We start from the raw sequence: 25,096 nt of genomic DNA, 5'->3' as shown, positions 1-25,096 counted from the left end.
ATAGGGATCCCACGACAGACCAAAGTACAGATACCACCACAATCCAATTTGGAAAACCAATGAGTTTTATTGGGATTGCTTACAGGAATATGGGGGAGGGGTTACTTACAGGAACAGAAATGATGCCAAGACAGCTGCATCACCAAAGCCCACCCCTGTATGGGTGGCAGCTCACAACAGCTGGAGCACCCTGCACAGCCTGCTGGTGGCTCAGTAGGTTGGAGAGTGTCCTTTCTAAGTAACCCAGTCATCCTAAACCTCTTCCAGGCAGCTGGTCTGGTCTCAGAGTCTTCTTTGCAGCTTGGCTTGTTTATTCCAACAGGGAGCCATCTGGTGAATCTGGTTGATTTCAGGAACTTCCTAAAGCTATCTTGAGTTGTTTACCTTCCTGCTTAAGGAGCTTCCCTGAAAGACGAATGTTTCAATCTTGGAGGAAACGGTAACACAACAAACCCTAGTCCTCCACCCCTCATCCTGACCCTGACCTTAACCCTGATCCAAACCATAACCTTAACTCCTAACCCTGTTGCTAACCCTAAGGCAAACCCTAACACTAACCCCTAACCTGGACTGGAATCCTTACCCTAAGCTGGAGGGGACCTTATTCTGCAGGGCTTAGCTAGCAAGACTTCATGGCTCATTTACTAGGGGCTGAGTGAGCCCCTTGGGAGAAGGGAAACAGGAGTTGATAAGATCAGCTCTTGGCCAGGTTGTGAGTGGGAACTGATTGGCAGGGACAAGAAGTATAGGCATATTTTTCTGTCCCACCAGCCAGTTCCCAAATACCCACACAGAGACTTATTATTAATTATAAATGCTTGGCTAATAGCTTAGACTTATCTCCAGCCAGCTCTTACAACTTAAATTAACCCATTACTATTAATCTATGTGCTGCCTTGAGGCTCATTTACCTCATCTATGAACTTTCCATGTTGCTTCTTCCACATCTGACTCTCAACTCCTCAGATTCTGCCCTTCTTAGCATTTTCTCTGCCCCAAAAATCCTGCCTAACTATTGACCAATCAACTTATTATTAACAATGAGAGCAACACATTTTCACAGTGTACAGAGGATTATTCCACATCAGAGAAGAGTTGAAATGAGCTAGGTGATTATATGGGGGGGGGGTGCTTTAGACAATTCTCCATTCCATCTTACAAAGTTATCTAGATCAGGGGCTAGAGAGATGGCTCAGAGGTTAAGAACACTGGGCTGCTCTTCCAGAGATCCTGTGTTCAATTCCCAGCAACCACATGGTGGCTCACAACCATCTATAATGAGTTCTGTTACCCTCTTCTGGCATGCAGGCATACATGCAAACAGAATACTGTATATATAATAAATAAATATATCTTTTTTAAAAAGTTATCTAAATCAATTTAGATATTAATATCAGAAGTTTCAGATTTGGGCCAGCAGTGGCCATTTTCCAATGTATATTGAGGCCAGATTTGGACTAAGAGTTAAATAAGTGTGGTTGTTCTGGGGTCTCCCAGATGAAGCTTTTTAAGATTAGCCCCCAGACAGGCTTAGGATGTGTCCTTTGGTGCTGATAATTTGGACCCCATAGCAGATGTGGGATCAAGCTAAAAGTGGAAATCAGATCCAGCTGCCCATTGCATCCCCCACATTTCAGATTGACCAAATGTGACTGGGAAGTTGGGGGGGCATCCTCAGACTCATACCTTCCAGCAGTGAAGAGATCATGAGGGCCTGTGGAGAGTTCTTGGAACTCTCAACTGAACACATCTCAAGACAAGACTGAGAGGGCCTCCCATGAGCCCCTGAGGCCTAACTATATGCCACCAAGTTAGGTCCCGTGCGTCACCTTGTCCTGACATTTGACTGTGTTGAATGTATGATCTGATCAAATGGCGAGCAGCCTCTTATCTAGAGGTCGAACTCAACAGAGCAAAACAAGAGTGAGAGGAGCAGAGGGCAGAGACAAGAGGTGGAAGAAATGGCTGCTTGGGGGGATGGCTGGCCCTGCCAGGCTTACTCAGGGCCCAGTGCCGGGGAGCAGATGAGCACAAGGGAGGTCCAGCTTTGAACAAGAGGGCTCAGAGCGGCCTGTGGACTCCAAATGTCTTCCTGGGTTTCAGCACCAAATGTTAGATTTCCAAGGCAGCATAAAGAGCAGAAGGCAGAAGGAGGCCAGAGTCTGACCGGAACAGATGAGACTGTGTTTATTAGCACACACAGGAGGGGCAGCCTTCTTCATCATCCTGCAGAGATGGCGGTGATCTGCAAGGGGAAAAGCTAGTTGGGGTCCTTTATGGAGGCTTGGAATTGTGGAAATTGATGCAACTGTGGGGGCTACATGCAGGTCTGTGTTCTCTCTTTCTGGGAAGTGTTCACTTCAGGTAAGACCGATTATCTTGGGAAACAGGCTGTCTCTGCAAACACCCCTATCTGTGCTGAGCAAGGTTGAGCAAGGTCATCTGTAAACACATAGGAATCCTGTTTTTATAGCTGATGGCCCTCTACCACAGTGCCTGAGGAGTGACAGGTCAAGCTTGATTAAATTGGCTGGGTTCATCATCACTCAGAAGCACTGACAAGGGCTGGAGAGACGACTCAACAGTTAAGAGCACTGATCGCTCTTCCTGAGGACCCAGGTTCAATTCTCAGCACCTACATGGTGGCTTACAACTGTCCGTAACTTCAGTTCTAGGGGACCTGACACCTCACACAGACATACATGCAGGAAAAACACCAATGCACATAAATAAAAATTAATAAATTATTTTTTAAAAGGAGACAATGACTAGGCACTGTCACTGTGGTTGAGGTCTTAGATTCCTATTCCTGCTTGGGCCCCACCTATACAACCCCAGATAGCACAAGTATGTGTCCTATCTCTGCTTGCACTAAACCAGCTCTCTGCTGTGGCGTAAGGAATAAGAATGTGCTTCAAGATGCTTTGTGGGCCTTTCAGATGCCTATTACTTTCCCAGAACCTGAAAAGCCCCAACTCCAACTCTACTGGCCTCAGGGGTTTCAGATCCTGAGAGTTTGCATCCATATCAAAGGGCAGATTATTGCCCATCCCCACCGCCCAGTGTCCCTTCATACTGACAAACTGGCTAGCCCTCTGCCTTTCTGCCCTACAAGACCTTTGGTTTGCTCTATGTCTGTTCCATCCCATCTCTCTACAGAGCAAGAGCTGCCTCTGGGTGCAAAAGCCAGAGGAATCAGTTTGTGTCTTTGAATCAGTCATTAATGGTAGCTATCATCATGATAATAGTTACTCTAACCACCCCAAGCTCTGCTCCACCCCTCTAATGCCATCTAACAGCCCAGAGCAGCTCTCCCATCCCTTAGGCCAAGCATCCTGGCCCCATGAACCCTTCAGCTTCCACTTGAGGCAAGGCTATGTCTTTTGGGCCATCTACAATGAGGAGTGCCTCTACTTTCTGGCTCCTGCTTATCAGCAATTACACCTGAGATGCCATGGCAACATTGTGGATATTGAGATGACCATCTACCCAGGGCAGCTCTCAAGTGAGCCAAACAAATAAATAAATAGGTAAATAGATAGATAGATAGATAGATAGATAGATAGATAGATAGATAGATAGATAGATAAGCCACCACAATCATCCCACCCAGGCAGCCCATGAAAACCTCAATTTCTCAGTAAAGATGGCTTATACCTAGCCACACCCACAGGTTTGAGACAAGATTAATCAAGCCCCAATTCTCACCCCAACAGCATCTACTCCCTACTACAATGAGGATGGTCTTGGGGCCAAGTCAACCAAGGCCAACAACAAGGTGCTTTCAGCTCCTTCATCTTCCAGAACCCAACAGGAGGCCTCCCAACCCTCTCCACACCATGAAAGCATCTTCAGGTGTTGCTGGAGATAGGCACTGTCCAGGTGCCCCTAAACCTGGCTTTCCTAGGGATGCAGAACCCAGATGACATGGGACTTCCTCTCCTCCATCAGCTGAGCAAAGTTACCTGCCCATACATCTGCCTCAGGCCTGTCCATGTTGCTATTGGGCTCTGCAGTGCTGCATATACTCAGATACCAAACAAGCACCTTATATCTTAAATGCCAGCCAATTAGCTGTTTTCACAACAGTGTGGTCTCCATGGCAGCTAATATGCATCAGAGAACCAGAAAAGCAGAAAAGATTGAAGTGATATCCCACCGGAGATCACCAACCAGCAGCACCACACATGTGCATTAACATCCAGCATCATCCCACATCTTTGAACTCTATTGATTAAAAAAAAAAATACTAGCTGGGTGGTAGTGGCACACGCCTTTAATCCCAGCACTCAGGAGGCAGAGCCAGGCAGATCTCTATGAGTTCGAGGCCAGCCTGATCTACAGAGCGAGATCCAAGATAGGCACCAAAACTACACAGAGAAACCTTGTCTCAAAAAACTGAAAAAAAAAATCGGTTGGGGATTTAGCTCAGTGGTAGAGCACTTGCCTAGCAAGCTCAAGGCCCTGGGTTCAGTCCTCAGCTCTGAAAAGAAAAGAAAAAAACTAAAAAAAAAAAAAAAAACTAAACATTTGCTTTAAAATCCCTAAGTCATAAGTGCACAGTTTGTGGGGCTGGAGAGATGACTGAATGGTTGAGAGTACTTGCTAATCTTGCAGATCACCCAGATTCAGTTCCCAAGCTCGCAACCATCTATAACTCCAGTTCCAATCAATCCAACACCCTCTTCTGGCCCCCAGCTCCCCCTGATTCCAACCCACAAGAATGAGGTCTCAAATGGCCAAGTGTCAAGTGGGGGGACCAAGGAGGAGAAATAAAGAGGAAAGCAATAGCTGGGGTGGGGTCAGAGGGTCTCACATGAGCTTGTGACTTATGCCAAGCAGGTTTATTTAAAAGTCCAGCATCGAGCCATCTCCGTGGGACGGAACCAGAACGGATCTGAACGCTGTCTGAGGCCAACCCAGGGCCCAGCTGCTGATCCTGCGAAACCCAACAACTTGGAGGTGTTGGTGAGACTACCCTGCTCAGCTGAAAAGTACAGCATCTTGTATACTATTTGCAGGGAGAAAGTGGACCGAGATCCTCAGAGAGCTGAATCAGACAATGTAGGCAAAGAAAACACAGGACATTTCAGACACAGTTGCCATAGGGCTGCTAACCACAGCCCTTCGGGGGTGGAAAGCTAGGGTTCCCAGGAACAGAAGCCTTAATGCCTTACAGACCCAGGCTCCAACCTCAGACTGGACCTTGCCAAGTCCTCTCCTGGACAAGGACACAGAACTAACATTCCCTTTGTCCTTTCATCGGGGGCTTCTGAGAAAGTCTTGGCCTGGGGTGGCTCCCAACACCCCCCCAACAACCGTGTCTGCCTTGGCAGCACTTGGGATCGCTCATGCCCGTGACCATGATTCAGATGTATTAGACAGAATAACTAATGTTTCTACGGACTAAAGTAACTAATGAAGGTGTAAATCAAAATCAGTTGTTCGGCCATGACTGGAATCACTACCATGGTCTGTCAACACAAATGTTGCCAAGTGATCCTGACCCCCATCTCACACTGGTATCACTGTGGGGTTTTTTAACCTTTAAAAACACCATACCCCCTGAGCTTCAGTAGAAATGTTTCTGAGGTGCTACCCCACTCTTGGTCACCAGCCAAGATAAAAGACTCTTCATGCTCTTAATTGGCTTAGTAAGTGTGAGAATACGTAACTTTCTCACATATATTATTTCACTCACACGGTCAATCAACCCTATGCATTCTCTTTATCTATACCGGGGGGGGGGGGGGGGGGAGACGGGGATGGAGATGGGGTGGGAGGACAGTGAATTAAAAACTGTGCCCCCTATGAGGTAAATCTCAAGCCTGGATCCAGCTGTGCTGATGTATACTCATCAGGGTAGGTGTGGGGAGCCATCCTCAGTTTGGCCTCTGAGGACAAGCTCTAGGAGCAGGTTATAGATGAGAATCCTGTCCTAAGAACTGAGAATCCTCCCCAGAAAAAGCTTTCAATGGGCTGGAAGAGGGACAGGGGAGAGCACAGGAAAGAACCCGTTGGGAAAGCCAGGTCAACTTCAGCACTATCAGCCACCCACTAGGACGCCCGAGTCCTCCCCCTGCCCTTGCTCACGGCCCTGCTCACCTTCACCCTGTGGCTCAGCTTCTAAGCTCAGCTCTGACAAGGGCTAGGACAGCTGGCAGCATGGCAGCCTCAGAGCAAGATCAGGACAACATCCGAGAGTGGACCAGTGTCTCAGGGTTTCTACAGCTGTGATGAAACACCATGACCAAACAGCGGGCTGGGGAGGAAAGGGTTTATCTGACTTACACTTCCACTTCTTAGTCCATCACTGAAAGAAGTCAGGACGGGAACTCAAACAGGGCAGGAGCATGGAGGCAGGAGCTGATGTAGAGGCCATGGAGGGGAGCTGCTTACTGGCTTGTTCCTCACGGCTTACTCAGCACGCTTTCATATAGAACCCAGGACCACCAGCCCATAGTTGGCACCACCTACCATGGACTGGGGCCTCCCCCTATCCATCACTAATTAAGAAAATGCCCTACAGCCTGATCTTCTGGAAGCATTTTCTCAGTCGAGGCTCATTTCCTTTCAGATGACTCTAGCTTGTGTCAAGTTGACATAAAACTAGCCAGCACGGCCACCCAGGCAGGTGAGCTGTCTCTTCAGCCCTCTGCAGCTATTGGCTTTATAAGCTTTCCCAGAGGACACTGTGCTCGCATGATTTATTTAGTGGGTAACTTACAAATGAAGGGATAGGTAGGTCGCAGGGTCTGGGGAAGGTGTATCACAGTCCAGCGATGTTCTCTGGAGCTCTGCTCGGTCAACCTCCACCATCAAGGGTCCAGAAACAGAGAGAGAGCTGGCCCATCCCGATCTCGGGTCTCGAGGGTCCTCCCTTGACCCCGCTTTGTAGGTGTGACAGTTGCTGAAGCCTCAGTGGGGGTTGGAACTTCCAGATTAAGGCTGGAATGGCTACCCACTACATGCAGCAAACACTTGGAAATGCACGCTAGGAATTAAAAATGCAGATGCACATTTAAACCACTAACCACACTCTAAAGTTCAGAGAAAGGGGGAGCTAGAAATCACATGTTTTAAGGAACAAGTACAAGTACATAATTAAGTGTGAAGTGTTGTGTGTGTGTGGGTGTGTATGGTGTGGTGTGTATATGTATGTGTGTGTTGTATATGTGTGTGTTAAATGTGGTGTGTGTGTATGTGTGAGTCCGTGTGTGTATGGTATGGTGTGTATATGTATGTGTGTGTTGTATATGTGTGTGTTAAGTGTGGTGTGTGTGTGTGTGTGTGTGTGTGTGTGTGTGTGTGGACTGTAAATTGGGCAGATAAATTAGCGGCTCTTCCTTTAGCTTCTGGGAAATGTTTCAAAACAGGGTAGAACAGAGAGTTTTTATTTGCAAACACTATTAACCATTTCCTGTTCCAACCTCAGAAGTACCTTTGAATCAGCCCGTCACCTGGGCTGCAGGGCCCTGTGCCCCCATAAGACCTCACTGTGGGCCGCACGGGTTTGGGGTCGGTCTGGATTCTGGCCTGCCCCCTGCCCCCTGTTTCCCCTGCAGTTGTTTCAAAATGATCCTTCTGTTTTCTCGACTTTCTGTCCCCTGTCCCCACCTGGATGGAAACTTCCCGTTACCTCCAGCGTGTGGGGATCCCCTCTCCCTAACTTTCCATCTGTGCTCCTTTGTGTCATAGTCTTGAGGTCAGCACCCTGGAAACTCATGCTTCTCTGCCCTGTCCAGAAGGAGGGGAGGCCCCTCGGAGGTGGGGGAGACTTCTGAGGACTTGGCACAGGGAAGCTCAGCTGGTGACCACTGAGCCCAGCCGTGGGCCGATTCTTCCCACCTTGCTCACTGAGCATTTCCCTAGTGAATCCAGTAAGACACGGATGTGGATGCAGGCTCTCCAATTCATGTTACCATGACAACCTCACATCCAATGATTGCCCTCATGAAATGATAACTGGTAGCCAAACCCAGATCCACACAAGAATGTCCCTAATAGTCCCTGTCCACGATCCCCACCAACTGGGGTCTTCCTACACCTGTTGGAAACAGATCATACCACCAACCCTGACTCAGTACTCAAAGGGACTAGAGAGCTGACATGTAAGTGAAAGAATGATGCCCCATAGGAATCTAGAGCAACAGGCACCTCCTTTACTCACTGTGCAGGTAACCAGCACAGTGGGATAGCATGTTGTTGCAGATTGTGTGTGTATTGGGAGGTAGTATGTGTGTTGGAAATAAAGTGTATATTGGGACATAGCATGTGTATTAGAAGATAGCATATGTATTAAAGTAGAAAGCGAGTCTTAAGGATTATATGTGCCTCTGTGTGTGTGTGTGTGTGTGTGTGTGTGTGTGTGTGTGTGTGTGTTTTGCAAGATAGTATATGTGTTTGAGACTATGGGTTATATCATGTGTTTTGAGGATTGCATGTGTGTGAAGAGATAGCATTATGCTGGGGATGACTTTACTGGGGAAGAGAGTGTGTTAGGGATTTTATATGTATTGCAGGACAGTATTATGTTAGGGATCGCATGTCATGCAACATAATGTGCATGTTTGGGATTAGAAGGATCGGAGGACCGCATGTGTCTTGGGGGTTACATGTGTATTTGGAGATCACATGAGAATTGGGAGATAGTACGTACTTTATAAAATATGTGTGCTTGGGGATAGCATGTGTATTTTGGATTGTGGGTTTGGGGAATAATAAGCATGTTGAGGATTGTGACTTTTGTAGGGATGATAGGATAAGAAGTCAGCAGTACAATGTTGAGGTGTGGCCCAGCAATCCCTCCCTAGGCCTGGTCCCTGGTCCTAGGACCCTGCTGTTCCACGCCCAGGACTTCCCTTTCCCTCCAATATCTGCCTCCTTGCAGGCCCTGGGACCCACAAGGCTCAGGCCCCCAGACCCTCTCAGGAAAACATTCCTCTCCGAGGGGGTTACGATGGCTATTGGTACAGGGGAGCCAAGCAGGGCTACCCCAGGCCCAGCCCTGTCCCTCACCCCACTGCTAGGGAGAAGAAAGGAAAGAAGAGAGAAATGAGGCCTGGCGATAAAGGGAAGGAGGAAGGTACAGCAGCAGAGAGAGGGAGAGACAGGCAGGGCTTCCCTTGCTCTCCACGAGATGTCCCACTACTTGCTGGCCTGGGATGTTGAGTAAACCTCCAGGGATGGGACGACAGCTTGCTGCTCAGACTCCTGCTCCTCTCCAGCCCTCATGAACTGTTCTACACTGTAGGGCACAAAGTCTCAGAGTCTACGGAGAGTCTAGATAGAACATTCAGAACAAGGAAGGCTGCGCGTGAGATGATCTGTCCAGCATCCGCCCTAGGCCTGTAGCCGCTACCTACTCAGCCAGGCCTGTTGGGGGACTTGCCAGCCTGAGCATGTCTGAGAGGGCGTCAGGAGGCTCTGTAACAGCCAGGCCTGGGGAGGGGATCCCCCTTGCTTCTGCCCACAGGCCCCATACTGCAACTGGGGGCGGCCAGCCTGGGCCTCATACTCTTTTTCCATCTCTGCGCTGTACAAAGCAATGTTTCCTTCCCCGCTAAGCTGGTGCCTCTGATCGAGGGTGGCTGCCACAGCTGCCAGATGGTTTCCAGCCGGGCTGGTTATTTTAGGCTTGCGAGACCCACTCATCTCATTGCTAATATCAGCAGTTTCGTTTTTCCTATTTCCCATTCACTGTGATAAAATACTTAGAGCAGAACTGTTAAGTAATCAGAGATTCCCCACAAATGACCAACCAGCTGGGGCTGTGCACACAGGTCTGCCCACCCCACCCAACTCCCAGGGAGACAGGGACAAGACAGGCAGAGGGTGGGGTGGGACCCCACCACCTATGGACTGAGGAAGATTGACTGGGAAAGTCAAAAACTGTGACCACCCCCAGCCTGGTGTTAGGGTCTCTCAGGCAAAGAGCAAGACGCAGGGAAGCAGGACCAGCAAACCTAGGACCACTGTGGAAGCAGAGAAGTCAGTGATCCTGGCAGATGGGCCCAGTGTCCCAAAGGGAAGAAAAGCCACGAGAGAAAGCCAGACCAGGCCCAGGGGCTTTCTGGGTCTGAGGGTGTGGCTGGGGAGAGAGGCATCTTCTCAGGGTGCCAGGAGAGGTTCACTATAACCTTTCCAGGCCTCCTCTGACCCATCAGGCAGAGCAAGTGGGGGTGTGTGGGCTCTTGCTCCCCAAAAGTAAAGGACTAAGCCATAGCTCAGGGGACTCAAGGCCACACATGCCAGACGAGGTAGGGGAAGGTCCAGCTCATCCTCACTGTAGCCAGGGAGGACACCCATTCCCCGAAGGGACAAGAGTCTGGCCCTCATCTTAAGCTCCCCCAAACCTCAGGAACTAAGGATCAAGGATGTAGGGATGATCGGAAAGGACCGAAACGGCCCACAGGAGGGGCCTGAAAAGGAGAAGACCCCGTAGTGGGGCAGGAGGCAAGAGCAGCTGGTCTTCTCTCCCCCCTCTCTGTTGCCCAACTCCCCCCCCCCCCCCCCGCTCCTCCTAGGCATCTTTCCCTCCCGCTCCCCTCCCCTTCCACGCCCCTCCCCCACCCCCCTTCGCCAGTTCTCCCACACCTCTGTGGAGGTGGAGGAAGAGGGGGCGGGAGCCAAGAGTAGGTCTCCTCCCTCCAACATAACCCAGGACAGTTTCCTTTCCGCTACACAGACAACTCTGCCTGAGCAGCCGAGAAGGAGGAGGAGGAGGAGCAGGAGGAGACAGCGGGCACCCTTGAAGGAGGCACAGCCAGGGGCTCTGGGCATGTGGGTCCAGCAAGTGCCCTGGCCACTCACTTGGGCTGTGCTGCAGTTGAGCTGGCAAGCAGGGTGGCTTCTAGGTACGTGGCTATCCTAGGGACGTGGGATCAGGGTTGGTGGCTGGGTCAGGGCTTGAAGAAACCGTCACCCTAAGTCCCTGTCACTGAATACGGGGACACCTGTGCCCCTGGTTGCTCCGATCGGCTCCTCTTTTAGCCGTCGGTGGGTTTTACAGGTGGAGTGTCTCTCGGGGCTCAGAATCTGCTCCCCACTTTCTCTCAGGCAGACTGAACATCTGTCCAATCTCAGCTGATCCTTTATGTCCCTCCCTGTGGGGCAATGGTGGGTCTGGCCAGAGCTCTGGCCTTGGCCACTGTGGCCCTGCTTCAGGATTCTGCCAGGCTCTGGTGTCCTCCGCCTTCCCCTGTTTTTCCTAGCATCTGGGACATCCCTACATGAGGCCCGCCCTACACTCTAGATAGATGACTGGCCATTTCTTTCCAAGGGGATAATCAGCTCTGTGCCCTCATCCGGCACGGCTTCCTGTGCTGCCATTTCTGGAGGGCTCCAGACTGCACATTCCTGTCCTCAGAGCATCTGTGGTCAGCACTGGGGAGGGTGAAATGGAGGGGGTACTGTAATCCTGGTCAAATTCCTCCTAGCGAAAACTTGACTTCCTGTACTCCTCATGCCCCCATACCCCTTGACCCCTGCCCTCTGCTCTCCAGACTTCACTGGGAACCCAGGACTAGGGGGAAAGTCACCTACCTCCCAAGACAGGGCTACTCTTGTAGAGCATGGGAGAGTGACCCAACCAAGCTTACACCCTGTGCTGCTTTAGGACGTGTTTTGCCTGCAGTGACATCCCCTTGCTCATATAAAGCCTCAGTCACATTCACCCCAGCCTCTTTAGTATCATGAGAGCTGGGTGGGACTGGGAGCTGGGTGCTCATCACCATGGACCCTCTCCAGGTTGCAGGCCACAGCTTGGGAGGCTGGGGATGCTTTCCCTCCTTGCTGGCCTCTTTTAGGAGAGCCCCTGGGTGGTTGTCAGGATTGATGAGGAAATAGACCTGAACATCATAGATGGTCCAAGGCCCTATGGATGAAAGATGTCCCTCGAGGGAATCTAGGGACAGAGAACGAAGGGATAAGGACCATGTGTCATCGGAGAGAAGGACCTGAGACAGAAAGGGGGCTGTGACTCACTCTGGTGACCTGGCACGCTGGGCATGTCCCCAAACGCAACTTCGTGACAAAGTATGGAAATATGGGTGTATCTGTACAGGCTTGCTTTAGATGGCGTCTGACAGATGTCTGGAAGCTGGCATGCCTCTTTCCCCATTGGAATAGCTTTGCACCGAGCACTCTCCATGGCCAGTGCCCTGCCAGCTGTTCCCATAGACAGCCCCTCTCATGCTTACTAGTGATACATGTCTCCCAGCCTCAACAATGACTGCCTAGGTAAGGAAAATTCAGGCTTGGAAATGGACCATCTTGTATTCAGACTAAAGGCAGGCATAGTGGAGCACGCTCGTCAGAAGTTCAAAGCCAGGCTGGGCTGCCTTGCTGACAGACCCCTTCGGAAAACACTGTAAGTTTAGTCCACAAAGCCGTTGGTGAGCACGGTGACCTTTGTGAACCACTCTGTCTCGTTACCGTTTTCTCACCTACAATTTTTTCTTTTCTTCTTTAAATTTTCCATTTCATTATTTTATCTTTTGTGTATGGGCGTTTTGCCTGCATGTCAGTGCATTATGTGCGTGCCTAATGTCTGTGGAGGCTGGGAGAAGGCACCGGCTTCCCTGGAGCTGGGGTTATATAAGGTTGTGAGCTGCCATGTGGGTGCTGGGAATTGAATCTGAGTCCTCTGGAAGAACTGCCAGAGCTTTAAACCACTGAGGCATTTCTCCAGCACTCACCTACAATTTGGGGAAAACAATTATTGCCTCGTGGGTCATGAGATTTACTCAGACCATTTATGAAAACCGCCAAGCACATCCTAAGACACATTTCTTAAAGTCATACTTGCTTTTTTAATCTATAATTTTGAAAAATATGAATATGCATATATACATACATGTCTGCATATTTATAGCGTATTAAGTCCATTAAGCTTTGCTCATATGTGCACATGTTCATATTGACCACTCGAGAGTGGACAACCTATGTGGGAATTCGTCTTTGGGGCCACCTACTCTCCCTCTCTCTTTAACCATTAACCTCCTATAGCTCTTCCTATGGGGCTAGGACTGCATGGAATTTCCTCTGTTCACATCTGTGTGGCAAGTGGTGTTTTCATTCTGCTGGTCTTGTGTTCAGTCTGCCATGGCTGAGAGTTCATGGATGCATTTTCCCTGTAGTGTCTAGGGAACACTCTATCAACAGGTATCCTGGGTCCCTGGATCCTACAAGCTTTCCACGATCTCTTCTGTGATTTCCCTGAGCCTTAGGTTCAGAGTTTGCGTTCCAAACATATCAGTTGGGGTTGTGCAGTCTACAGGCACTTACTCTCTGCAATTTGAGCAATTGGTTGTCTCTGTAATTACCTCCTTATATTGCAAAAAGAATCTTCTTTGATGAGGGGTGAGAGCTATATTTATTTGTGGGTATGAGGATAGATATTTAGAAAACAGTTATAGATAGATACATGATGATGATGATAGATAGATAGATAGATAGATAGATAGATAGATAGATAGATAGATAGAACTGTGTGTGTGTGTGAGAGAGAGAGAGAGACAGAGACAGAGAGAGAGAGAGAGAGAGAGAGAGAGAGAGAGAGAGAGAGAGAGAAATTAATTTAGAAAACTGACCTCTTTGAGGCAATGTTCTCGTCAGATTGCCCAGGCCAGCCTAAAACTCAAAATTTTCCAGCACCAATTTCCCAAGTGCTGAGATCACCAGCACACACGATCTCACCTAGTTTGTTGGTACTTTGTGGGCTTGGCTGGACCACTTTCACCAAGTACCACAGCCAGTGGAGAGGGGGTTTAGGAAGAATGTCTCGGGCTTGGGGTTCTTAAATTAGAACTCAAGATAAGGGATCCTCAGTGTCCGTGAGCCAATATGTTCCAGATCTCCCTTCTGCCTCTGAATTTTCTAACAATCTTTGGGTTCCTTGGTACCTAGACACACACCCCCACCTCTGCCTCATGCATCAGTCAGTGTCCATAATTCCCTCTCTACATAGACACTAGTCTCCCACTAACTGAGACCCTATCCTACACCAAGGTGACCTTATCTTAATTAATCCCATAGCTAGCTCCCACTGCTAGCAAAGTTCTATCCCATGGTGCTGCAGTAAAGAATCCATTATGAGTTTAGGAACAATTCAGGCCCCATCTCCCATCCCCTCACATCACTGTGATGTTCTGCATCACTAAGCATCAATGGCAGATGTTAGAAAACCCTTCACACCTTATCCCTTGGGGACACATCCCCACCAAGATGCAGCTAGAGCTCTGACATTGTGCTTCGGGCTGGCTTGCTTCTCACTGGCTGGAGCCCTTGAGGGCGACGTGATTTTGGCTGAGTGTCTACAGGTCCTTTGCCTCCACTTTGGTTAGCTTGTGCCCTTAGCAGACTAGGCAAGAAACGTGGTGTGTCATCTGGGGCATCTCACATCTACAGCCCTGATCGTCTTTGTAGGTGCCCTTCTGGGGTCCTCACACTGGGGACTTTTATCCAGGTGGACATGGGGGATACAATCCATTTGTAATGAGTAAGGAGACCCCTCTCACCCACCTGACCATGCTTTCATCATCCCAGATGAGTCTTGCCTAAATAAGGTATTGTATGCTTCTGTGTGGTTATGATTTGGCCTCAGCCCACAGGAGCCTGTGGTCTGCAGTGAGCTTGTCGTGCGGCCCTCCAGGCTCAGGCTCAGGCTCAGGCTCAGGCTCAGGCTCAGGCTCAGGCTCAGGCTCAGGCTCAGGCTCTGACTGAAAGGATTCTCCCTCTCAACCTCCCTGTGCTAACCGGGACATGCCACTCACCCATCCTCTCGCCTCTGTACATGAGTTCAAGAACAAGCCCAGGGAAATCAAGAAGACCCCGTCATCTCTGAATTGTACCTTGTATACAGAACTTTGCACAGGCTAAGGAGGCCAGAAAGGCTCCCTGGGGGAGATAGCCTAGCTTAGTCCCTTTTCTGTTGTTCTCACAGAACACCACAGGGTGGGTGACTTATGAAGGACAAGGTTTAATCATCTCAGGGTTCTAGGACCTGGGAGTCTGAGGTCAAGGGGTGGTCTCCAGCAAGTCCTTCTCTCCAGTGGGGAGACTGTGGAGTCCCGAAGTGGTTCCGGGAATCCTAAAGAAGGACAGAGCAAGCGCTCAGTCTTACAGCCCAGCCTCTCCCTCCACAGCATACGATTGATTCGACAGTCTTTGAGTGGGCACCCAGTTACCTCCAGGGCTCTCCCTTCCTGGTATCACTAGTACATAACTTTGGGGTTAGTGTTCAGGGGTCAGACATCCACCAGTGGCATGATTGCAGGGTGAAACTCCCAAGTAAGTTGGACAGGGGTGGAGCCGAAGAGCAGAAGGTTAAGTTACCACCATTGGCACCTCCACACGGGGCCTCCAGAGGCAGGAGCCCTGGGACAGTTTGGGCAGGGGAAAGGGGCCCTTTACATTACGTTCTGGTACTCACACCTCACCATGTTGGGGGACAAGGGGTGAGTTCAACTAGGCTGGCTCTGGGTGCATCCCCAAAAGGGGTCCCAGCCAGTTCTAGGTTCCCAGATCCTGGTTAGAGACCCACAAGGTGAGAGACAAAGTGACCTAAACACGAAAAGGGGTCAGATCTCCTCATTGGCATGCACACCGCCAAGTGAAAGGCAGGCTCCTCTGTTGATTTTCACAAATACAAGGAGCATGTGTGTGCATCGCTGTACATGCACACGTGTGTGAACATGTAACGTGGAGACCAGAGCTCAACATCAGGTATCTTCCTCAATCGCTCTCCACCTTAATTTTTGAGACAGGCTCTCTCTCTGAACCTGAAGTTCACTGCCTCAGCCAAATCAGCTCTCCCACAAGCCCCAGGGGTCCTCCTGTCCCTGCCTTCCCATCCCCAGGACTATAGGCACGCACTGCCACCCTGGACTTGTTAGATACTGGAAATCCATCTCCTCACATTTGCTCGGCAAACACTTTAGCAGCTGAGCCAACACCAGAGCCCTGGGAAACTTACGGTGTGTCGATGTGGGTGTCCATGGGTGCGCGCACCTATGTGCACGTGTGTGTGTGTGAGAGCCGGAGGAAGCTATCCTGCCTGATTGCTCCTACTTTTGTGCAGATTATACCCATTAGTGGTTAACTCCGAGTCACCAATGAGGCATCGGTGTCACATTAAGGAAAGGAATTGAAGCCCTTCCCCTTCCAGTCATTGAACCAGGAGACAGTCCGGATTAGAATTCTCTACTTCGTGCTCCGCATGTCTTTCTCTGTCTCTCTACCGTATGATCGGAGCCTGTGCCTGCCTAGAGGCTGTCTTGTGAATCTGGCCCTATGTCTGTGTCTTCTGTTCAGTGTGTGTTGTGGCTGGCTGTGTCTGTGAGTGGTGTCTGCTGTTGTATGAGCTCTGTGTGTGTGTGTGTGTGTGTGTGTCTGTCTGTCTGTCTGTCTGTCTGTGTGTCTGTGTGTCTATCTGTCTCTCTGTCCGTCCACTGTAGCTGTCTGTATCTGTGACTGGTATCTGTCTGTTGCATGAGCTCTATGTGTGTGTGTCTGTCTCTGTCTGTCCGTCCATTGTAGCTGTCTGTATCTGTCAGTGGTGTCTGTTTTATGAGTTGTGCAGGTGTGTGTGTCTATCTGTCTGTCTGTCCCTAACAAAGGACTTTGCACTGTCTCTATTCAAGAGCATAAAAAGCTCATACAGCGGAGAGAACGGGGTACTTGACAGCAATCTTTAACAGAGTTTTACAACGGATGAAATCGTCACTGGCTCTAACTGATCTCAACTCACCCAGATGACAAGCACCATTGTCAAGCAATATTCATAAATGGATGCTTTCAACCTTTGTGATAGATTTCAGACTATTGCTGTACTTGCTGCTTCCAGCAAATGATACACATGCATTATCTGGGTCAGGGTCATGGAAGAGTAACTTAAGATTTCAGCTATGCCTTGCTTCAGTTATAAAAGTTGATCACACAGAAAATCCAAGGCATCTTACATTGTTCTCTTAAAGGAAGGTTCAAGTGAGGCTTGGAGGCAGAAGGCTTTAATCCCAGCACTGGAGAGGCAGAGGCTGACAGATCTCTTGAGTTCGAGGCCAGCCTGCTCTACAGACAGAATGAGTTCCAGGACAGCCAGGGCTACACAGAGAAACCCTGTCATAAAAACCAGAAGAAAAACATTTTAAAGGCAGGTTAAACAAACGGGCTGAGTGCACAGTAGGACAGCAGTCTTAAATCTTAGGTGACACCAAGGTGTGTTTTTAACTCTGGCTGTGAGGCCCAACAAAAATTCCAGTCTCTTAAAATGTGAGAGAGATTTTCAAAATATTACATTGCCTCACACGTAACTCCCCTGAGACAGTATCTTCCACTAAAACTGGAGCTTGTGTTTTTCAGCCAAGCTAACTGCCCATCAGTCTCCTGTCTCTGCCTCCGTGAGGCTGACGTCACAAGCACATACTGCGACAGCCGTCTTTCACACAGATGCTGAGGATCCAAACTCCCATCCTCAAGTGTCCTTACCCCCTGGGCCATCTCCCCAGCTCTCCTTTCTCCCTCCTGTGAAATTTCCAATTGTGCAAACAGCATCAAAACAGTTTCATGGAACTCCCAGAGCAGGGACACAGGGAATCCTCATCCACTGTTCCCAGAAGTCAGCACGGTCACAGCCCCTCCCCACTCGCCGCTCTTGGGTGAATCAGAAGTGTCTGTCTTTATCACAACAGGACAGCTCTTGCCCGTAGTCAGCACCTAGGAAACAGAGGGAGAATTGTGAGTTCAAGGCAAGGCTCGGCTGTTTAGCCAGTCTTCCTGTCTTTAAAAGAGAAGCCACCGTTAATGTGTTTTAACCACAGTGACACTTCACTTTCATCTACCTGTATGCTCTCCCAGGCAGCCACAGAATGAAAGGGAGACTCAGAAGTACTGTACTCAGAAGTACAGTCTAGGGCCTCAGCCACTGCAGTATCTGTCTCACTTTCTCAGGACTGCTGGAAAGTCTTGGTGCTGGACCCACCTAGCTGCCATCATGGCAACAAGGTGCTCCCAGCCCACTTCCTGGCAGCTCTCTCAGGGGCCTCTTCATTCCTGGGTGGCACTTTATTCCTTTGGATGAACTGGATGCCGGGGGTGGGGGGTGGGGGGTGGGGTCCTCCATATAGTGTTACTACTTGTGATCTCCAAAGACAGACACTCTCTTACCTAAGCCCAATCCCTCCTGTCGCATCCCCATTGCAGGAAGTCTCCACCCCGTCATCCCCCGGGCCCACCACAGGCACACTGAGGGAAAGCACATGCCAGTTCAAGGAAAGAATTCCCCAGGGAGATGGCTAAGAGGAGCAAAGAGGCTATGGGGGGGGGGGGCAGAGGGAGCAGGGACATGGGGGGCCCCAGGACCTGGACAGAGCAAGGCAAAGCCCTGGGATGGACATAGGCAGAGACCCACAAGAGGACAGAGACCTGGGAAGTCAACGGCCCTGCCACCAGAGGAAAAAAATAGCAGAGTCAATGAGGAGACGAGTGACTCAGATTGTCATACATTTAGGCACAGGGACCCGGAGAAACCTGGAAGCAAACAGTTGATGAGGCTCTGGACTCCAGTGTCCACCCAAGAACGCATCTGGGGCAACCTAGAGGCCAACTTTGAGAGAGAGGATGTCCCTGAGGACACGTCACGGTCCCAAAGCCTAGTGGATAGATCCCATCAGAGGACAGGAAGTGAGAACTGGACAGAGGTGCCTGGTGTGTTCACAGCTGCCCTGGGACAGGTGTGACAATCCTGCCCAGAATACATAAGGGGAACTGTGCCTTTTGGTTCTCTGGGGGGTTTTTCTGGTCCTCATGACCCTGGAAAGTCTTGAGAATCTGTTTGGAGATCGGTGGTTAAGTGTGGTTGTGGTGGTGGATTTAGAGGGTCGGGGGTAATGCTGTGTAGACTGAAGGTTACCTGGAGTGCTTGCAAAGGGGACACAAGGTCTCTAGTTCCAAGGAGGGAGACCATAGACCAGACCACAGTGATAGAGCCTAGGTGGGTGAAGGTGGGAAAGACATGTTTGCTTTGCCAAATCTGCGTCTAACCTTACTCTAGTTGCTGGAAGTGTTCTTGAAAAAAGGCTTGTATGTTTCTTGAGTGACTGTTTAAAGACACTGTTTTTAAAGCATTGACAGTACTGTGTTGTGACGTGCTAGCTGTGTGTGGTTTGGACAGATCACCACAAGCCAAAGAAAGAGTATACTGTAGCTCCACGGTGTTTGTATTGCCTCTGAGAAGGGACAGAACCTTCGCTAAGATGGGCAGATCTCACCCTGACCAGCCCCAGCCTGGGCCTGGCCCCTCCAAGGATCCATGACACTGCTGGTCCTCCTGGTCCACACAGACCTACATGGACCACTGCCCAGAACCATGTGACTTAGACTTTACCAAGTGCATGGGATCCGGGGACCCTGGCCCCTGAGGAACTCCAAGCCTGGCTCATAGACCATGCCCAGGTCCACGTGGCACTGGACCATTAGCAGGGCATGGCGTTGTTCATCCATCATCCATGGGTAGCCAAGAGCATCGAGGAGGGGAAATGACAGCCCTGCTTCTCTCCCAGGTGGCTATGGAGACCATTTCCAGGCAAGGCTGCATGGTGGGAATGTCTCAGGGCCTCCCTCTGCTGAAGTCTTCTCGCTCACTGCAGATAACTCCGTCAAGTATCTCTGGCTTCCTTTCTGAGCTAGAGGAGGCTGCTTGCATACACCTTGCTGGCCGGGTGTTCCGGCCATCGGTTCTCCTCTCATTCATTTCTCTCCATCTCCGGCCTCTCTTCTTTGCCTCCGACTCCTGCTCTCTCTGTGCCTTCTGAGGCTGAACCTGAGCTGTGGCAACACAACCTCACTCTTTGCCACCCTGTGAGGGAACCATGCCCAGTAAGTATAGTCAAATGCCTCACATTGAATACAGTGAGATACAGTGAGATGCAGTGCCCTGGGCCATATAATTGGGTATACTTCCCTCACTATGTGATGCAATCTGTGAGAAGAGGGGGCAGGGGGCTGGAAAGGGGTCAGCTGGGGACAATCTCTGTTTCGCACTGGCCCTTCCTCTACAAGTCCCAGTTGCCAAATGGCTGCACAGGCCAAAGGCAGAGGGAGCTGGCAGCGGAGGCGGGGCTGAGGCCAGAGCATATTCAAGAATGCCTCTGTGGCTGTTTCCTGTGTGCATACCAGTCCTCCCTGCAAGTGTGTGCTCAGCAAGTCTGGGTTCCCTTGACCCTGGCCTTCTGACTGTACCTATGTACTTGACTGCAGGTTCAGCCGGCTGGCGTCACGTGGGTCCCAGCAGGGGGTGTTTCAGAGTACCAGGGGGAAGGTGATATGTAAGTGTGAAATGTATGTGGCAAGAAGCCTGTCCGTGAGATAGGCCCTTGCAGAGAAGAGCCCCAGGGCCCTGCATGATGTGTGGATGGCATCCCTGACAAAGCCCTGGTAGCCATACCATCCAGATCATCTTTGTTTCGGGGAGTCCCGCACCGTGGGAACCTCTCCTCCTGTCCACTTGAGGGACAGTGACACAGCTAATCTTTGGAGGCTCCTGGCTGTGACCTCTGATATGGCTGGAAGACATGGCTGCCCTATACCTTCTGCTACCCAGGGCAGCTCTGTCATGCTGGGTGGTCTCCCCGGGCCAGGACAAAGCCTGGACCCCAAGTTTACTCAAGAATATACTACCTCCAAAGTCCGGGGGTTTTATGGAAGTCCTGACACTCCCACACCAGCATCCCACTGGCCCTTCAAACAGAACTAGACCAGTCAACCAGAAGGCTAGGGCTGAAACATGCAGGTCAGACCTGGGGTACCTCATACAGGAGTGGGAAGGTAAAGACATCTGGGGGGAAAATCCCAAATTCTCAAAGGACAGAAATATGAATGCCAGACAGAAGCCTCCAGCCTCTAGGTTATGCTAAAGGAGGAGCCCTGCTTGTTGGGGGTGGAGACTCACATTCACAACCTGCAAGAAGCTGCAAGCTCCTTGGCAGGGGGACTGCTTAGGAGATTCTGACCTGGGGTGTGTCTGAGAGAACCGTCCCTCTCCCCAGGGTTTTTAGAAAATGGTCAGAGAAGGTGCACACACCCCTTCCTCACAGATCTTTATTCTCATCCATCTCAGAGGTCCCCAACGGGCCCTGGAGGCCCCTCACCTTCTCTCCAGCCTGGCTCACAGTGTCCGAGGGAGCAAATGCCACCTTCACCTGCAGTTTCTCCAACTGGTCCAAGGACCTTATGCTGAACTGGTACCGCCTGAGCCCCAGCAATCAGACTCAAAAACAGGCTGCCTTCTGCAATGGATTCAGCCAGCCCGTCCAGGACAACCGCTTCCAGATCACACAGCTGCCCAACGGGCATGACTTCCACATGAACATCCTCGCCACGCGGCGCAATGACAGTGGTATCTACCTCTGTGGGGCCATCTCCCTGCCCCCCAATACGCAAATCAAGGAGAGCCCTGGAGCAGAGCTGGTGGTAACAGGTGCGGCTAGAAAAGCCTGAGCAGGAGACCCCCCTCCTGCCTAGGGACCTGCTAGGTTCCCATCCGTAGCTCTGCCCAGCACCTTAAGGACCCTGTCCCCCTCTCTCTGGAAATCCTCAGATGCCCATTTATCTTTAAGGGATGGTGGAGCCTATGGAAGTAGGTTGGGTGGCCAGTCACTGCCCATCCAAAGTGGACAGTCCTTAGGACTTGGAGCGGGCAGGATGGGTGCCCCTAAAGAGAATACACTATTGGTGTCCTAGAGCTCTATCCTTTGTGGTCCTGTAGAGAGAATCCTGGAGACCTCAACAAGATACCCCAGTCCCTCGCCCAGGCCAGCAGGCCAGTTTCAAGGCTTGGTCATTGGGCTCATGAGCGTCCTGGTGGGTGTCCCTGTATTGCTGCTGCTGGCCTGGGTCCTAGTTGCCTTCTGCTCAACAGGGACGTCAGGTAAGGCTCGTCATACCCCTGCCCCTGTCCTACCAAAATCAAAGCCTCAGGCCTTGCAAATAGCCGGGCTGGCCAGGCTCCACCCACTGTGCCTCCTTCCAACACTCTACCGTCTACATTCCTCAGGGCTCCTGACTGTCATGGCCCCTTTTAGTCACCATACTTCACACATACTTTGACCATCGGAAGGGCCTGTGGTCACCAGAAGGGTCTATGTCACCATACTTCGCACACACCCTAACCACTACAAGAGCCTGTGGCCACCTGACCCACAGCTAGCCCCAGGATGCTGGTTTTACTAACAACTAATGAGAGTTGCCATTTTGTGTGGCTAGAAGGAAGGTCTAAGTCGGCCTTCAGGCCCTGTCACAGATGGACCATTCCTTCAGTGCCATCTCCAGGAGCCCCCAGCTAAGTCTGGTCATCAGGCAGCTAAGAAGCCACACGGAATATCTGCTGCATGCCGGCCGTGTGCTATGCGCACCAGGGAAGGGGATGCAGATATGCATCCTTCCCTGTGGCAGGCCCATATTCCACAACTCATGGCCCAAGTAGGAACTCCCAGTTACTGAATGGGAAGGGCGTGAGTGGGAATGGAAAGCCTGATGCCTGCCCATGGTCTAGAACTCTTCAGGGCCTGGAAACTCCTACTCCAAGCCACAGACAGACAGACAGACACACACACACACACACACACGCACGCACGCACGCACGCACGCACGCACGCACGCACGCACGCTGCCAAGACATTCTCAGCAGCTGCCCTCTAATTCAGAGTATGTTTCTCAACAGAGGCCAGAGGAGCTGGAAGCAAGGAACAGTCTCTGGTGAGTCTGGGTCCCCTTTGTTGAGTGGTCCGTCTCAGTCTACCCCCAGGACATGGTACAGGCAGAGAAACCATGGAGGCTGGGAGCTGCAGCCTGGAGAACTAAGCTCACACTTCCTACCAGAACTCTAGAGCCATATCCTGCTGCTCTTCCCACCCGCTGACCCCTGAGTGCATAGCCCTGTCATGTCCAGCATAGCCACCGCTTAATCTCTTCTGAGCAGAGATGAGTGTAAATGTCACATTTTGGAATTTTAGACCTTCAAGAAGGCCAGGAACCATTTAGAGACAGAAACTGAGCCAGAAACAAAGGGGCTGCATGCCAGATCTCAGAGAGGGCAATGGGGAGAAGGGGCAGCTGTTAGGTCCCAGCTCCAGCTTCAGTGACTGCAGTCTCTAAGAAGAACCTCAAATCCAGTGATAGGCTAACCCGGCGTAGGGGATGGTTGGATTAAGTGATGCACACACCGCCCCCAACTGACTACACAGATGACTCTTTCTTCTTCTTCTCCTTCTTCTCCTTCTTCTTCTTCTTCTTCTTCTTCTTCTTCTTCTTCTCCCTCCTCCTCTTCCTCCTCCTCCTCCTCTTCTCTCGAAGAAGCAGGACCCTTCAGCAGCACCTGTCTTCAGTGTGGCCTACGAGGAGCTGGACTTCCAGGGACGAGAGAAGACTCCAGAGCTCCCCACCCCCTGTGTACACACAGAGTATGCCACCATTGTCTTCACTGAAGGGCTGGGGGCCTCATCCTTAGGACGCAGGGGCTCAGCTGATGGCCCTCAGGGCCCCCAGCCTCCAAGGCATGAAGATGGACACTACTCTTGGCCCCTTTGACCAGATGCTTCAGCCATCAGCATCCTGTAGACTCTCTGCAGAGAGCACCAGTCCATTCCTCCATCAGGAGGAATGTGCAGGCTACCGTGTAGCCAAGGCTCCCAGGGTCTGAGCCATCTGGAGTGACAGCCCAGCACTTGTACCAGTTCCAACACATGCGTCGTTGAGTGATGGTTCTCTTAATGTTTACCACAAGCTGGGAGCAGCAGGCATCCCTGTTCCCTCTTGTCACGAAATGCAGAGCTGGCCTGAGCCTAGGTCCCCTGAACCCTGCTGCTGGGTACTGCCAGGGGCTCGAGTCACTGTAGCCTGTGGCCTCTGGGGACCCTGTACCTGGAAATGGGGGAACCCTGATTAGAGACTGCCTGTGAGGCACCCCCACACCAAGGAACTCCAGGTACACAGTAGACACAGCACCTAAAGCTGCCCTTGAGAGACACTCGAGTGGGAAACTCATAGGCTGGGGGACCCAGGGACCCTGACCTAATCCGAAGACCTGGAGAGGTTCTGGTGAAGACCAGAAACGTCCCTAGCTTCAGGGGATCCAGGGAAGCATGAGCACTCACCGGGCAAAGGCTCTGTGAGCGTCCCTGCTGTCCTTCTGCGTGCACAGGTACCTCAGCTCTTTCTACAGCTGGGAAACTGAGGCAATGAAAAGAACCAACAGAGCTAGAGACCCACCCATACCTTCAGCGAGTGCCTCTCCCTACTCTCCCCCTAGGGACCAAAAGGACAGGTCCCATGTCAGCAGCAGGGAAGGGGAAACGGAGGCACAATTTTGACTTATACTAACTGGCCATCTTGGGCAGCGGTTTAGGTGTTGGGGTCCCTCCATTCATCCTCCCCTGGAATCTGGTTCTTGCTCCCATTCACACTGTGGCCATGAAGTGGACAAATGGTTTTAAGGGTCCCCTTGGCACCTCAGACAAGCAAGGTAGCAAGAGCTTAGCTGTCTGGTGGGCACCCATCTGGCCAGGGCTCAGGAGTCCCTTTCCTCTGGTTCTAGCCTATTATAATTAAATGGTCACAAAAGCTTCAAGTTCTGTTCTATTTCTGGCGGTGTTGGGGCAGGGACGGTAAAGGAAGAGCTGCGGGGCCATGCCGAGGCTCCAGGCGAAGTAGGGCAGGTCACCACCGTCTTCATGCCCAGCCTGAGTCAGTCCTTGCCATTACTGAAATACAGTCACTCCCTAACCCCATCTCCATTCGCCATCCTCACACTGACATGCAGAGGTGGAGGAAGAGCCATGCTCCCCACACCAGGGTTTCCAAGGGTCCCATAGCTACAGATCCCAAGCCTCAGCCCAGCGGGAAGGTGCCCTGGTCTGCTTTGCCTGTGTCTCCCGTGTCCTCCTCTGTGAGTCCTTCCAGGCAACGTTGTGCCATGTACAGGGAGTCATCTCAGGAGGGTGGGTGAAGTATAACTGGTTATGAGAGAGCTACCTGTGGGCCTCTCCCCAGGGCACAGGACAGGACATTTCAAAAAGGATAAATTTGTCCCCAGCCCCTCACT

General features: G+C 51.0%; 1 protein-coding gene across 3 annotated transcripts; it reads left to right on the top strand.

Moving 5' to 3' along the window:
- The first annotated feature begins 10,690 nt into the window (after positions 1–10,690).
- Positions 10,691–24,603, top strand: Pdcd1 (programmed cell death 1). 3 transcript variants are annotated; one of them, XM_037210152.1, is made up of 5 exons: positions 10,691–10,856; positions 21,116–21,475; positions 21,764–21,925; positions 22,718–22,752; positions 23,356–24,603. In XM_037210152.1, exons 1-5 carry the CDS (start codon positions 10,781–10,783, stop codon positions 23,581–23,583), a joined length of 861 nt encoding a protein of 286 aa, XP_037066047.1. In that variant the 5' UTR covers positions 10,691–10,780; the 3' UTR covers positions 23,584–24,603. The 3 variants fall into 3 exon arrangements, with proteins under 3 accessions (XP_037066047.1, XP_037066046.1, XP_028746479.1); XM_037210151.1 differs by having other exon boundaries at positions 23,353–24,603; XM_028890646.2 differs by having other exon boundaries at positions 23,350–24,603.
- Positions 24,604–25,096: the final 493 nt, after the last annotated feature.

This window comes from Peromyscus leucopus, chromosome 13 (assembly GCF_004664715.2).
Source record: "Peromyscus leucopus breed LL Stock chromosome 13, UCI_PerLeu_2.1, whole genome shotgun sequence".
Taxonomy (NCBI): Eukaryota; Metazoa; Chordata; class Mammalia; order Rodentia; family Cricetidae; genus Peromyscus; species Peromyscus leucopus.
Note: the sequence above shows the minus strand (reverse complement) of the source record. Positions and strands in the feature narration are given on the sequence as shown.

Bases quoted from the DNA above. Each gene is read 5' to 3' on its own strand.
- Pdcd1 (XM_028890646.2), top strand. From the start codon at position 10,781: ATGTGGGTCCAGCAAGTGCCCTGGCCACTCACTTGGGCTGTGCTGCAG. The intron at 10,857-21,115 runs GTACGTGGCTAT...CATCCATCTCAG, and splicing joins GCAAGCAGGGTGGCTTCTAG to AGGTCCCCAACGGGCCCTGG. The intron at 21,926-22,717 runs GTAAGGCTCGTC...GTTTCTCAACAG, and splicing joins CTGCTCAACAGGGACGTCAG to AGGCCAGAGGAGCTGGAAGC.